The sequence below is a fragment of the Muntiacus reevesi genome, chromosome X, assembly GCF_963930625.1.
Source record: "Muntiacus reevesi chromosome X, mMunRee1.1, whole genome shotgun sequence".
In the NCBI taxonomy this organism is placed as follows: Eukaryota; Metazoa; Chordata; class Mammalia; order Artiodactyla; family Cervidae; genus Muntiacus; species Muntiacus reevesi.
Window position 1 is genome coordinate 55,826,124 of NC_089271.1, and position 15,601 is coordinate 55,841,724.

The 15,601-nt window shown below is 38.4% G+C and overlaps 1 protein-coding gene across 3 annotated transcripts in view; it reads right to left on the reverse strand.

Annotated features, from left to right (window-relative positions):
* The window catches only part of JADE3 (jade family PHD finger 3), a 138,888-nt gene that overhangs the window by 19,673 nt on the left and 103,614 nt on the right, over positions 1-15,601 (reverse strand). For all 3 annotated transcript variants that reach the window (XM_065916030.1, XM_065916029.1, XM_065916031.1), the window contains 4 exons: positions 13,358-13,548; positions 9,945-10,156; positions 5,109-5,276; positions 2,747-2,863 (listed from right to left, as the gene is read on the reverse strand). In XM_065916030.1, coding sequence (XP_065772102.1) covers positions 2,747-2,863; positions 5,109-5,276; positions 9,945-10,156; positions 13,358-13,548 — 688 coding nt within the window. The remainder of the gene's footprint in view (positions 1-2,746; positions 2,864-5,108; positions 5,277-9,944; positions 10,157-13,357; positions 13,549-15,601) is intronic.

A 15,601-nucleotide genomic window follows, 5' to 3' on the forward strand; every position in this document is an offset into this window, starting at 1 on the left:
ACTACCACAGCAGCATACATCTCTACTTCAATGATCCATGTATCAACACAATGATAATTGAAGCATGGCAGGTACCTCACAGAAGAAATTCTCCACCTGATACTGACCACAGCGAGGTAACAAGAAAGTCAACACTGTTTACACCAAAGAGTTGCTGAAATCTCTTACCCAAGCCACTGCTGCCAGTTGTTGGCACAGCTAAGAATGTATGATAACTGTAATGGAGAGGCTGGCAAATAGTTACCTAACAATCAAAGGACATTACTGAAAGTATACATTCAGTGGATCCTAAACCAAGGAAGAATAAAAGTTGAGCTATGCATCCTATGTAGCTGGTATTTCTCCAGTGGCTTTGGATGCTGACCAGCATTTGGGAGACAGTTGAGGTGGTATAGCAAAGGTCCAAATAAGACATTAGAGAGACAGAAATACATGGGGTGTGGAGTCTGGGATCAAGGCATGACAAGATAATGATGGCTGAATTCCCAAGGAGGGTCATTATGTGGAAAATGGAGACAGTCTCACACACACACACACAAAAATTTCGAGTTTGGGCCATTCAGAGAAGTCCACCAGAACAAAGCAACTGGAGTGATGAAAAGTGTTATTGAATCTTCTCATTGCTTAACACTACTTTCTGGAAACACCAGAGTCAGAATTTTGAAGCCAGATCATCACTTGCTTAGAACTTAATGCTGGTTCATGAAACTACATGCAACAGAGGAACTGGATGGGGAATGTTGAAACAAGTAAAAATGATGGATGTATTTTCTTTTATTACCTCAACAAGAAAGCTGAGAATTAGCTATTATATATCTGTATTTTAACAACCATATTTTAAGCCACTACTTTCATTTAGTAAATTCATAGTATACTAAGCAGAGATATTACAAAAGTAAAGGTAGTATATAGATGCATTACAAATTATCTGTTATAAAAAGGTGTTGGATCTGTTAAGATTGAGAAAAACTAAGACTTCATTGGAACTTCATTAAATCTTTAATTTACTCAGTAAAAAAAATTAAGTCTTAATTTGGAGATACCTTTACAAAATGCAGAATCTAAACTCAAATGAAAAATCCACTCCAGAATGTTTTTTTCCATCCATCTATTCATCCATCATCCACCTATCAATCTAATATTTATTGTCAATCTGCCATGTCAGGGGTTTGGAGGATCTAAGGATGAAACAGTTCGAGCTTGCAGCCTCCTAGGGAAGCTAAGACTTGTAGGTAAGTAACTACAATAGAGGGCAGAATGTGGTAATATGGTGCGTTTTTTCTCTCATCACAGTCATGCTGCTAATTACTAACTGCTGTAAAAAATCACCCTTTAAAGCAGTAAATATGGGGGAAAATGCAGGGAGAACAATAAGGACTGTAAGTAAATTAATGAATGTAAATTCAATGTGCTATTATAAAATGACTATATGGTAATTATGAAAATATGGAAAATATTTTTTTTACTGGGGAGAATGCATATTACATTTAATCTATGATACAATTAAATACAGTTATAGTTATTCAATAGGCTGACACTGGGCAGGCATTCTCCTTTGTGCTAGGGAAACAATGATGCATAACCATGGCCCTCAAGAAGCTCACATGTGGGGAGCAATCAGGAGGGAACTTAGGAAAGCCTAAAAAGGCAATGTGTTAATACAGTAGACCCCATGGGAACAGTTTTCCTTAAACAATTTCCTCCTTATACTTGCTAAAGTGCTATAGTTAAATAAAATCAGCGAAAAAATTTTTTTTAAAAAGTAAGACGAAGTATGCAGTCCTGTCAAATGTAAAAATGAGTTTAAAAACTGAAAGGGCTTTTGGGGTCCAGGTTTAAAGCAAGACATCTACAAGATGAATCAGATAGCAAGAAACCTCATGAAACACCTAGAGACACTGTCCCTAAGCTATGACATCATATGGCCCCCTTTCTGTGAAGAAGGTGAATATGCAAACCTAACTGGAACCAGCCTGTAGCTCTGATGCAAGCGGCCTGGGGAGTGGAAGGTCAGCCCTTACTCCCTTCTTGCCAGGAAAGCCACCTTACTACATTTGGAATAAAAGGTGAGATGACATTCTGGAAAACTAGATTATGAAGGATCAATATTTCTGCATTTTCTGGGTGTAACTGGCCTCTCCCAGCCCATTCTCCACCTCCCCCCCAAATGCTGCTTTTGGGTGTGCCAGCTACAACTTCTACTTCAAGCAGCTAAATTTCTATGCCTCAGATGTCTTAGAAAACTCTACTTGCACTATCATGTGCAACAATTGTGCCTTTGAGAATGACTTTCAAGTCTATCAAACCAGAATTTATCCATTTAGATGCATCTTTCCTATCAAGTGAGTTGCACTTAGTCCAACAATAGAATTATCTGTCAAACTGCCCTGGAACTCAAGTCGTCCATCCTCCATGGGTGAGCCACACAAGAACACGGGCCCGGTTGTTTAGAAGTTATGGTTTGTTTCCACCCAGGATCATCTAGCTTCAGGACTCACCTAATTCATCAGATCTGACAGCAAAGGATGGGAATTAACCACCACTATGGCTACTAAGCATAAGCTGAAGGGTCCAGAGGCAACATCCAAAAAACAGTTCCAGAAATGGTCTGCATAAGTAGCAGAGCTCCAAAAGTGAGTGGGAGGTGGCTTCCTGAGTACCTTTCAGTTAGCAGGATGCTCTCACTGGGAGGGTGAGTTTGGCTAATTTGGTGTTAACCCACTCCACCACTTCTCATTGGACTTACCTGAATACAAGCACCTGTTTTCAACTTGCATAAGCTGCAGACTAAGGCCCACCGACTGGGCGGAATATGGGAGATCTTTGTGATTGGTTCCATTCTCTCAGGACAAGCAATGCTGACCTACAAATAAAACACCACCATAAGGCAGAAGGCACCAAAGCATTCCAGAAGTACCTTTCACAAACCCTGAGTGGTATTACTCGCAGCTCAGAACATTGAAACAATGAGGTAAGCCATGTCTTTTAAGGTTATTATGAACTAAGAATAAATGAAACCTGTCTCTAGCTACTGCTCAGGCCTTCAATCATTTCCAATAATATAAACAATTCATATATAGGAGGAGAGGGCAGAAGTAGAGACTAAGCATGGTTACCTTAATGAATCAAAGATATCTACACTTTACTTAGGAACCAAAGAAAGCTACTGAGGAAAGGAATTAAGATTCACAAAATCTAGCATCTCTTACATGTTTGACATGGTGCCACACGCCTCGTTTTTTTCATTTAACCAATGAACGATGAAAAACAGAGGCAGTGACATAATATTATTGGAAAGTAGTAGCAATCTGCAGCACATAAGTAAAAAAGATGAGGATGCTAACATTTTAAAGCCAATCTTTAAAATCATGTAACTACTACCAGCTTAGTCTATTCCCCCAGCCAAAGTAGCTTGCTTGCTTTATTTATTTTTCATTTTTTTTGGGCCATGCCACGTGTACAGGATCTTAGTTTCCTGATCAGGGATTGAACCGTGCCTCCTGCAGTAGAAGCAGAGTCCTAACGATGTACTCAAAGTAACTTTAAAGTGAAACGAGTCTTTGAGAGAGTGCTGAAAGAAATACTTTTTAAAAAAAGATGGAAATTTGTGTATTTGTGTGTGTGTGTGTGTGTGTGTGAAAATAAGGGGTCAAGCAATTTCTGATAAGAAGTGTTTTCTTTTTCTTTTCTTTAAAAATATATAATGTGTTTTTAAGAAACAACTTTAAAAAGTGAAGGACCATTGAACAAGGACAGTTAAACAAGTACAAGTTCCACCCACATCAAGAAAGCAACAGTAGAAAGATCAGGGACATCTTGAACAGGCCCAAAGGTACTAGAAATCAGGTACTAGAAACCTTAAGAGAAGGTCAATGGTGAGAAAGCTTCTTTTAAAAAAAACTCTTCCTGAGTCATATTCCAGACTTCTAACATTTTTTTTCAGACTTTTAATATTTTGAAAGAATCTGCTTTATTAGCGAGGGAATTTGCTACTGGAAATTACTGATTCTCCGGCCAGAAACCTCAGAATTCATTTCACATGTCTATTAGCTGGATGTTCTTAGTAAGAAAAATAAAACCACTACTCAAGTTAAAAAAAAATTGACTTCTGTATCCATAAGAGGGCTTCCCAGGTGGCGCAGTAGTAAAGAATCCGCCTGCCAGTGCAGGTTCGGTATCTAGGTCAGGAAGTAGTAGCCATTTCCTGGAGTAGGAAATGGCAACCAGCTCCAGTATTCTTGCCTGGGAAATCCCATGGACAGAGGAGCCTGGCGGGCTACAGTCCTTGGGGTCGAAAAAAGTCAGACTCAGCACATATCCATAAGAATACTGTAGTATGTACCTAGGATTTTCAGTTCAGAAGTTGCAGCTTGCAGGCTCTAGAGGATGCAGGTTCAGTAGTTGTGGTGCATGGGCCTAGTTGCCTGTGCATGTGGAATCTTCCTGGACCAGGGATTGAACCCATGGCCTCTGAATGAACCCAAGGCAGGCAGACTCTTAATCACTGGATCACCAGGGAAATCCAACATATGGTACTTTTAAGGTAGGTTTTGCCTTAAAAAAATCTGCTGCTTATCCCCTTTTCTCTCATCCAAATTTATCCAATACCACTGGCAAAAGCGAAACGTGAAAGTGTTAGTCACTCAGTTGTGTCTGACTCTTGGTGACCCCATGGACTATAGCCTGCCAGGCTCCTATGTTCATGAAATTCTCCAAGCAAGAATACTGGAGTGGGTAGCCATTCTCTTTCTCCATGGGATCTTTCTGACCCAGGGAATCAAACCCCAGTCTTGTGCAGTGCAGACATATTCTTTACCATCTGAGGCACCAGGGAATGGCCCTGGTGGTATTTAAGGTAGGTTTTACCTTTAAAAAAATCTGCTGCTCATACCCTCTTCTCTCATCTAAATTTATCCAATACCACTGGTAGTACCACCTATAAATTAATTAGCATGGACTCATATGCATCCAAGAAGGATGTGACAGAGGTCAAGGAGAACCATCATCAACTCAGAATCATGGGCAGGCAAGAAGCATCTCTATGAGGCCTCAGTCAGTTTGAATGTTGTGGGAGAACAAATGGCTCACAGACCTGGATGAATTCTTACCTCTGGAATCCACAGGGCACAGCTGACATGAGCCCATTTAGTCCCTGTTTTGGTGGTCTTCATGGCTCCACCTTTCTTTGGACATAACAGACATTGTGGATGAATGCCCAGGACACAGGAGCGACACAGCCAGCTGCCTTCTGGGACCTTGAGGATGCCGTAGCAGGCCTGGAGGCACGGGAAGGAGAGCGGGGAATGGTTAGCATCTACTTACTGGGTCAATGTCTGCTCTGGTACACAGTCACAGAGTACCCTCCACTTTTAGGAGAAAAGGTCAAACAAGCTCATATCCAGGATTTAGTAATTTTAAAACACTCGAAATAAAAAAGCAACTTCTAGCATCTGTTCTAAGATCAGCATGTCTCTCTATGAGAATTTACTTTAAGGGCAACAGAGTAAGACTAGAAGGATATACACGCAAAGGTTAGCTCAACTGTTATGAGTTTTGTGACTGCATATTTTTTTCTTTTTTGCCTCCATTTTCTAAAGCTTTCTCACTTACTGAACAATGTCTGTATGTCATGCACTGTTGTGATCGAGGAAAAAGTGTTAGGAAATAAGCAGAGTGACACTTCTGAAGAGCAAATGAGCTAATATTAAAGAGCCTGATAGTGCCTGGTGCATAAAAAAGCACTCTCAACAAATTGTAGCAATTACTTGCTTCGGTTGAAGAAAAAGGGACTTAATGGATCCTAAACTGAACACAATATTAGACTAATCACAATACTCCATAATGAGTTCTTGAAGCCACTTCAAATTCCTTACAGAATAAAGATGGAAAAATAAATAAATAAACTACTATGGGGGAGAGAGATTAGACTGGGTAATATTTTAGATTTCCTTTTCACTACCTCTAATCTCACCCATCCTTCCCCCTTACTGCTCAATCCTCATCATTAGAGACTATAGCTGAGGGCCACTTGGCTCCCTAGGTGGCCTAGCATACCTTTACCAATGACTGATTCACCATTGCAGATTCAAAGTCTGTGCCTGCCCCAGAGAGTTCACCCACAGCTCAGATTCAAGTTCCAACAGTCATTATCATGTTATCCCCCAACTAGCCTAGCCCCCTTTCCAAACTCTCTCCATCCATATCACCACCATACTTTGCAGCTTCCAGATCCAAATTCCTTCATCTCTATTATCCACTTTCCTTCATCTATTGTCCCCTGGGCTTGCTAATACTCCCTTCAGAGTGGTCACTAGACTCTGACCTTCTTCTCCATCTCCACCACAGCTACTCCATCCAAGTCCTTATTCATATCATGCCTGGACTGATTTATTTCTAAATTCTCTTCTTTTTCCTTCATACCTTCAATCCTTCTTCTGTTTGGCTGCTACAGTCTTCATACCAATGCACAGCAATAAAGCCTCTAAAATCTCCTTCTGCTCCTACCCCGAACTCCATCTAAAACCAGGGGGTTGGCAAACTATTTAAGGCCCATTTCATAAGGCCAACAAGCTAAGTAAGAATGGTTTCCATATTCTTAAAGGAATGTTTAAAAAAAATAATATGTAACAGGGACTATATGTGGTCTTTAAAGTATTTACTATCTGGCCCTTCAATGAAAAAGCCCGCTGTTCTTCACCTCAATTCTCAGATCACTATAACCCCTGTGTCTGCTCCACTTCCTGACTCCCAACCCCCATTCAACATGTTTTCCCTCATCAGGTACTTGGTCAATATCATGTATTCTTCTCTACTTTAACTGTTATGTTTCATCTCCTCAGTGATACTGTAAGGTCACTGGGGTAGGTTCTTTATCATCAATTTATCTGGATGGCTCTCTATGCTGAGCTTGAGTAGGTGGTTTGGTACAACAAATACATTTCACTCAAGAACTGAAGCTGGGTTCTAACTATGCTGCTCTCACAAAAGCACGACATCATTTATAAGGTCCGTAACCTTCAAAGCTTTTTCCTTTTCTGAAATTCAGAAAGTCTGCAAAGAAATGAAAGCAAGCTTCCTCCCTAAAATAGAGCCTTTTTCAAACCAGCAAAAGAAAAACCAGTAGCTGGTTCTAGGAATACCCTTTATTATAGGGCCATTTTATTGGGTAGAAAATCATTTACTGAGCTCTTATGTAGATTTATTCCTAGTCGTAAGATCACAGAAGCTTGCAATTCACTGTAGTGGCTCTCAACTTTTCCTAGACCACAAAATGATGAAGGCTGGACTCTTAAAACTGCCCACATGCACGAACATATGTTTCACATATAACTTCAGGGGGTTAATAAATTTAGTGGCAAACATTATATATATGACAGGTATAAAAACTACGAGCATGTACCTTCAGGTAAATTAATTTAGGCCTCAGTTTGAGTGTTCAATATTTGGGCTAAGAAGTAGAAAATGGAACACATTAAGGGACTTGGAATGGTCCCAATTTTCACACTTCTTAATGAAAAAAATTTAAGTTCTTTTTAAAATCCAAAATCTACTGATGTAAAATAAAACTCTTCTAAAGCACTGACCATAAGTGTATTGTAGTCACAAAGAAACAAATATATAATATGGTGGCAGTAAAGAAGAAAAATTATGTTTAATAAAAACAATTATCAACATGTCCCCAGTTCTATTAAGTAAACCAAATATTCCAAATCATTTAAAGTCACTTTTCAGTCAACAGAGGGAGCTCTAACCTAAGTATCTCTTTAGAATTCAAGTGAACATACTCACTTCAGAAGAATTCTCTTATACGAAACTTTGTGTGGCACCAACATTCAGTTTTAATACATACCAGCTTATATTCTGCAAGGCCTGGTCACGTGTTATTGTCATTTCTTTCTACGTGAGGAAAGGGACCATTTATAGTCATTACTGGGTATGTTTTCAAAGCAAAATACCTTTAAGGAGAATTATTAAGCTGCATTTTGTTAGCCAAAGAACCTGGAAATAATTTATTAATATTTTGTCCTAACTGTGAAGGAAAAATACAGAAAATGTGTACAGATGATCTTGGTACTATTACCTTCAAATCTGCTAAAGATCCACAATCATTTATCTGAAAACTCTAGGGTAAGAAACATCAGGAAATTTAGAACTGTGCATATCTCAGGAAAGTAATACAGTATATACATGGCATATTATATAATCCCCTAATGCGACCAGGGCAGTACCATATAATCAAATACAATACATTAATAGTTCTCTAACAAAATATGAGTATTTTCACAAAATGGACTAAAGACTACAAAAAGCCTCACACTGGGTAAGTACTGCATCTTCCTTCAAATCATTTGGTGCCAAACTTACAGTTTTCACAGCTTTAAAATTCTGGAAATGCAGAGAAGGGGCTGTAGACCTGTGCTGTCAGATATTTATATATTTAAGTTCATACTTAATTGATAAAGATTTTCTCTGTCACTAAAGGTGGGACATAAATGCTAATAACTGGTAGAGTGAAGATAAATTTTCAAAATTCACTCCAAAAGGATGCAAGTAAAAGGAAGAAAGAGACCCAACTGATTACAGAATAATTCTGAATACTTTTTAATACAAAGGGTTAGGTTAGGTGGCCCAGAGAATTAAAGTCTTAAATCCTGGTTTCTCTTTCCTGTATGATTTAGTCATTTTAGTAATTTTGTAGCCAGAATGACATTTCTGAATTACAAATCATATCCTTCAGGGTTGACAGGACAAAACTGAAGCTCCTTAGTTTATCAGGGAAGGCCTTTCACATGTTCCATGTATCCCTCTCTAGTCTCACTCTCCATGCCTTCCCTATTTGACCCCATCACTCTCCACAGTTCTGAACTGCTCAGAGTTGCCTCTGACATACTTTGCCTACTCTTACTACCCCACCTGAACATGTCCTCCTCTCTGCCTGAACACATGCTGCTGGTTTTTTTCTGGCATTTCCCTTTAGCTGTTAAGATTCAGCTTGGGTTCCACCTCCTGGAAGTTATCCCCAACCTCTATCCGTCCCATGCACTTCTACAGCAGCATGGACTTCTATCTACAAAAACGCTTGGCATACTATGCTCAATGGGCAGTTTCCTCATAGAGCCTACACCAGACTCTGATTTCCCTGGGGGCAAAGACCATGTCTGCCTCTTCATCACTGTGTCTTCAGCATGCAGCAGAGTCCTGGTACGTGGATGGTGTTGCATACCTATTTGCTAGATAAATTAACGAAATGAATGAAACACACATGTTCAAAAGGGTGAACAATTACTTAGGGTAAGGGACTTCAAGAAAGGACTTGAACTAGATCTTGAAGGATACGTAAAGTTTTGTTAGCCAGAAGTGGGAGAAGGCTGTAAGAGGTTGGGTAAAGTCACTTCATCTCTCTTCGTGCTATTTGTAAAATTAAGGAGTGGGTCAGTTTTTTACAATCCTAAAATTCTACTGTTTAAAAGTAGAGTGGACCAAGTTTCCTGGGAGTGGTATATTTGGGAGATGGAGGAGAGCTTTGGGTGCCAGGATGAGAAGTTCGCACTTCCAGATACAGGAAGTGTAAACTCACCAAGGTTACTGACCATGGGTGTAACCTGATGATATAAAAGGGACTCCAAGGCAGAGGAGAGACTCCCAGGCAGGTAGCAAGGAGACTCCCCAGGGGACTGTAAAAGTATTGAACAAGGCGATCTCAATGGCTTGGGCATGATGATACACAATAAAGACCTGGGTTTAGCCCCCTGGATTAAAGTTAATAAGTCAACTTGGGGATCATAAGAAGTATTATTTCTAAAGGAATTACTGGAGAACAGCCAGGTCAAGTTGTTATTTTCACCCTTAAATGCAAGTTGCAACCCAGATATGGGTGCTGGAGATCATCACTGAGCTTCAGAAAGGCTGACCGTGGGGAGGTGGCGGTCTCCACTCTCACTAACCTGATGCACACAGATGTTACACTTATCACAGAACACCATATCATTCCCTTCTTCACTGTCTGGAGACCGGCACACATCACAGATCACATCTTCATCATACTCTATGCCTAGCCCTTCCTCTGTCTCAATAGCATGGTTCATATTTTCATGGCAATGGCGTTCCAGGACTTCTACTGTCTTTTCCATAAGATTCTCATCAACTGGCCCATAACCTGCACAGAAATACAAACAATCAATCAACCCATCAGTCAGCTGTCATTCCCAAATCACCTACTGTGAGCCCAGTGCAAGGGTGTGGGGATTCTAAAGGATAAAATCATCTCTTCCCTGATTTTAAAACCAGATTTTAAAGAATCTTTTACTAGAGCTGTTCTAAAATTAGTGTTTGACACATGAAAGGAGAAATACATTTCACCATATTCCTTGTAAGCTATATACACTGACCCTTTCAATTTTCTGTCCAAATCCTAGCCAGTCTCCTCCTAAAATTTGTTTTCTCTCTCTCTCTCTCTTTTTTTTTTGGCTGCACCACGCGACTTGCAGGATCTCAGTTCTCCAACCAGGGACTGAACTTGGGCAATGTCAGTAAAAGCCTGGAATCCTAACCACTAGACCACCAGGGAACTCTCCTGAATTTGCTTTCTCTTAATCCCACTGAGGGAGGACTTTCACTGAACTTTGTAATTTTGAACACTTTAGTTTATAGTATAATAATTAGAATCATATAACTATTTGGATATAAATAACATGCAATGCAATGCAATGAATTGCAGTCTCAGCAAACTAGTTCCAATGAGCACATTTAATGGAAATTTTCATACAAAAAGGTACCAAGTCATAAAACAAAATTCTAGGTACTGTATATGTGACTATACATATGAAATACTTGTTTTTCAAATCTGATTTTTAGAAAATCCAATAATATTTTCTAATGACAAACTATAATATAAAATAAACTTATTAGCATTCACAAATCTAATTGGAAATTCTGAAATACCTTTTTTTGCCTCTTGATTCCTTTTCCTTCTATACTTTTAATTTTTCTCAGTCTTCTATACATAATAACCCAACTAAAAGATTCATAAGATGGCTATTGGTAACAACTAACATTTTTCATTTTAGGGGGACTGAAGATTTTGTGAGAGCACACATGTATTTACCCTAACAGCCTATAAACTCAGGAATAATTCTCAAAATGATCCAAAACAAATTTACCCAAATATTTCACTTAATTTGTAATATAAGACCTAAGGAACTTTAGAATTTCACATAAACTACCTTTTCAATGCTGTAGATACTTATGAAACCAAAAACTACTCAGGTAGTATGTTTAATTTTTCCAGCCAAGACAAATTGCACATTTTTTCCCATGAAGTGAAGGACTATAGTGTCTGGTTAAAAAACACTTGGATTCAAATTCCCACTTGACCTCATATTGGTTACATAAGCTTTGCAGTCCATGGGGTCACAGAGTCGGACACGACTGAGTGACTGAACTGAACTGAAGCTTTGACAAGTTATTTGCCCTCTTTAGGACTTAGTTTCCTTATCTATAAAAATAAGGATAATAATACCAAACTCTTGATCTCTTATGAGGCAGAGATGAGATCATGTTCGTACACTGCTTAGGACAGTGCAAAGTATAGTATAGTATACAGTAAGCTCTCAATTTTTAGAATTCTTTAATATGAATAAAAAACATGCTGAAGTTAATATTATTTTTAAAATTTTATTTTAAGTTCTTAAAACCTTACTACAATATCACTCTAAAGGAAGGTTTGAGATAAAGTTATCCTCTTTTAAAAACTCATCCAAGCCTAAATGCAATGTGATATCATGGATGGGATCCTCCAACAGAAAAAGGTCATTAGTGGAAAAACTGGTGAAAATCCAATGAAATCTAGAATTTAGGTAATAGCACTGTACCTGTGCTGGTTACTTAGCTCTGACAAATGTACCATAGTAAAGTGAGATGCTAACATGAAGGGAAACAAACTGCATGAGGGGTATGTATACTGTATTAAATCTGCAGCTTTTCTTCAGACTTAAAACTGTTTCAAAAATCTTTTTAAGAAAACTCATCCAAAGAGAACTAATGTGAGATACCAAAGGGACTTTGTTATAAGGCAGTGTCATGTTGAAGGCAGCACTGTAATGTCTTCAGTGTATATGAATGCTATATGGTTCATAAATACAATTGCACATTGAGCCATCGATCCATTTGATTATACCCTCATACCCTCATTTTCCCTTTCTGTCAGTTTTTTATTTCCTTTTCTTTGGGGTTCTCACCCTAAATTTTTTTTGACTCCCCTCTTTCCTCTTAGAAAGTAGAACAAGAGAAGACACTAAACAAAAAGTTTTAAAAAGCAAGAAGTAAGTATTGGTTACTGGCAGAATAACTATCACGCCAAACTGAATTTAATTTAATTTTAATTTTTCATTCACATGCATTCAGATACCAACCTCAAAAGAAAGAAAAAAAGAGGGAAGAAAAGGAAAACCACTGATCCCTGTACTAACAATGAACAAATGTGATTCAAACAAAAGCAAATGTATCCTTCACTGTATCTCATACAGAGAGTTAAGAACCACCCAGTTTCACAGGACCACTTGGACCTAAACACTGTTTGGATGGAAGACAGGTCAAAAAGAACTGTGTGTAAGTGTAAGGTGAGCTTTCTTTCAGCCCAGAATTTCCAAACATTGCTGGTATGGTACTGTAGAGCATACGTTTACTTTAAAATTACTACTATGTTTACTTCCAAGTTTTTTGTTTGCTTGTTTTTGCTTCATTTTATTCTATTTTTTGAGAGTTGCATGACAACTTTAGAACTCACTGGAGGTAGCTAAGAACTGCTTTGGGGATGTTTTGCCTTAGGCCTGCCATTCTTCTTCCAGGCAGCAAAATTCTAAGTCCTTCATTAAGGCATCCTTGGTCATATCAACCTGTCAGTTGCAGTGGTGCTGCCCAATGCTAAAGTTGGAGCTTCTTGCCATTAGGTGGCAATGTTAGAGGTGCCACTACCCTTGGCCCTGCTCACTGATCACAGTACTTTCCAGGGCTGAGTGAAGAACCAGTGTCAGAATCCTTCTCAACCAGAAGTCCAATCAGCCAGGACCATTCTCATACTCAGAACTGGGAAACAGCCTCATGAAACCTACATGCTATCCCTGATCCGTGATATTTACCATAAACAAGGAAAGAAAAGGTCAGATTTAAATACCACTGCTCTACTTCAATATATTTATGCACTTCAGGAAATGCCTCATTAAGATTCAAGAGGAAAATAAATGAAGAGCCCGGAAAAGAAAGGAAGCCACAGAATGAAAGCAAGTTAAATGGTCTTGACAACTTAAAAAAAATAACAAATCCAGTCAAGGAACAAGTTACATGTGAGAAAACAACTTACCCATTGCAGTGAGGTCTTCATTGAGTTCCTGGAGCCAGAAGATGTCCATGTCGTCTAGGTCATAGCGGCACACAGATGCCGCCAGCTCCATGATGTTGATGTAGCCAGGCTCTGAGGTCTCTGGGTTGGAGCACTGGATGTATTTCCGGGGCCGGACAAATAGGACCTCCTTTTTCTTGTCGGCCATAACCCTAGCAAAGCAAAAAAGACACTGATAACAACCAACAAATGACAGATTCCATGCACTGACTGGATGACTCAATATCACTCAGGCCATACAGTGGAGCTAAATGTTCTCCCTCCCCACCCTGGGGAAATCCCCTGCTCTGCCAACTGAAAGGCATGATAAGACCCCTTTCTAGAAGGCAAATGGTTCTACAAATCCAGTTTTGTCACTTGTTGTGAATACTCTGACTTTTAATGAAATGCTTCATTTACCCTGTGGCTCCTAAGTCCCTACTACCACTCATTCTAATAAAATGTTGCTGCATTGTGAGTTCTTGGTGCAATGGCCACCACATTTATTTAGAAGGGGAAATAGCAGAAGGAGTGATACCTGTACAAAGGCACAGCCAGATTCCACACCAAAGGTAAGTTTTAGCTAAACTCATGATTTTCTATCATAGAGGCCATACTGGATGGTAGTGAAGAGTATAGGCTATAGACTCACACAATCTGTTTTTTACTTCCACTCATTTGCATTGTGGTCTTGGGCAATTGCTTAATTTCTATAAAGTCCAGTTTTCTTAGCTAAAATATAAGCATGATAATCATAAATTATAAAAGTATCAAACTTATACAGTTATTATGATTATATGAAATAAAATAATCAAGTGCTTAGCACAGTGTACAGTAAAAACTGGATGATTAATAATGCCATTGTTACTTTTATATCTCCTATTTTCACTATTTATACAGATGAGTTAAACCCAAGAAGCTAAAGATTTATACAAACTTAAGGCATTTCTCAACCATAAATGACAGTGACTGTAAGTCTGGGCCAGGATAAGACAATGAGATGAAAGATTCCCATTCTTCCATCAAATTATCTAGCAGGCCTAAGTCAACCCATATTTCCCCTAACCTCTCCTGACACTTAAGATCCTAAGGCAAGGAAACCAAATAAGGAAAGAAACAGAAATTCTCACACCAATGACTGACTCCATAATCAATGTTTTAGATGCTACATGAAGTATCAGAACACATAATCTGAATAATTATTCCTTGAAAATTTTAAAGAACAGGGTAAGCCATCTAAAAAATAAAGAAATAGATATACAAAGAGCAGGGTAAGCCATCTAAAAAAGAGAGAAAGAAATATATACACATATATAAAATAGTGAAAACTGTTTCTCTGGAAGGCTTCTGGAGCCAGTTTCCCTACTTTAGAGTTACTATGTATGTAGAATGATTCATAAACATAAGTGTATTCATATGCATACACATAACTATATTAGGTTGGTACAAAGGTAACTGTGCTTTTGCATTGTTGAATTTTGCCATCTGATATTAGAATACATCCTTAAATAAACATGGCTATGTTACACATCATTTTAATGCACATTTCTTGCTTTATGTTTTTTGCTAACATAAACTTATTACTTGCTGTTTATTTTATATTTATTTTAAACTACAGAAATGATGTTAGACAAAAAGTAAATTCGAACAATTTTTTTATTCAAGTTCAAAATGAGTTGTAAAGCAGGGGAGACAACTCACAACATCAACAATGCATTTGGCTCAGGAACTGCTGACGAACATACAGTGCAGTGGTGGTTCAAGAAGTTTTGCAAAGGAGACAAGACCGTTGAAGACGAGGAGTGTAGTGGTTGGCCATCAGAAGTAACAACCATAGAGTTACACGTATGTAACTCAAAACTCTATGGCTGATTCATGTCAATGTATGACAAAACCCACTGAAATGTTGTGAAGTAATTAGCCTCCAACTAATAAAATAAAATTAAAAAAAATAAAATAAAAAAAAAGAAGTAACCACCACCAATTGAGAGCATCATTGAAACTGGTCCTCTTACAACTATATGAGAAGTTGCTGAAGAACTCAGTATCGACCATTCTACGGTCGTTCAATATTTGAAGCAAATTGGAAAGGTTAAAAAACTCATTAAGTGTGTGCCTCATGAACTGAGTGAAAAAAAAAAATCATTGTTTTGAGGTGTCGTCTTCTTTTATTCTACACAACAACAACAAACCATTTCTTGATCAGATTGTGATGTGTGATGAAAA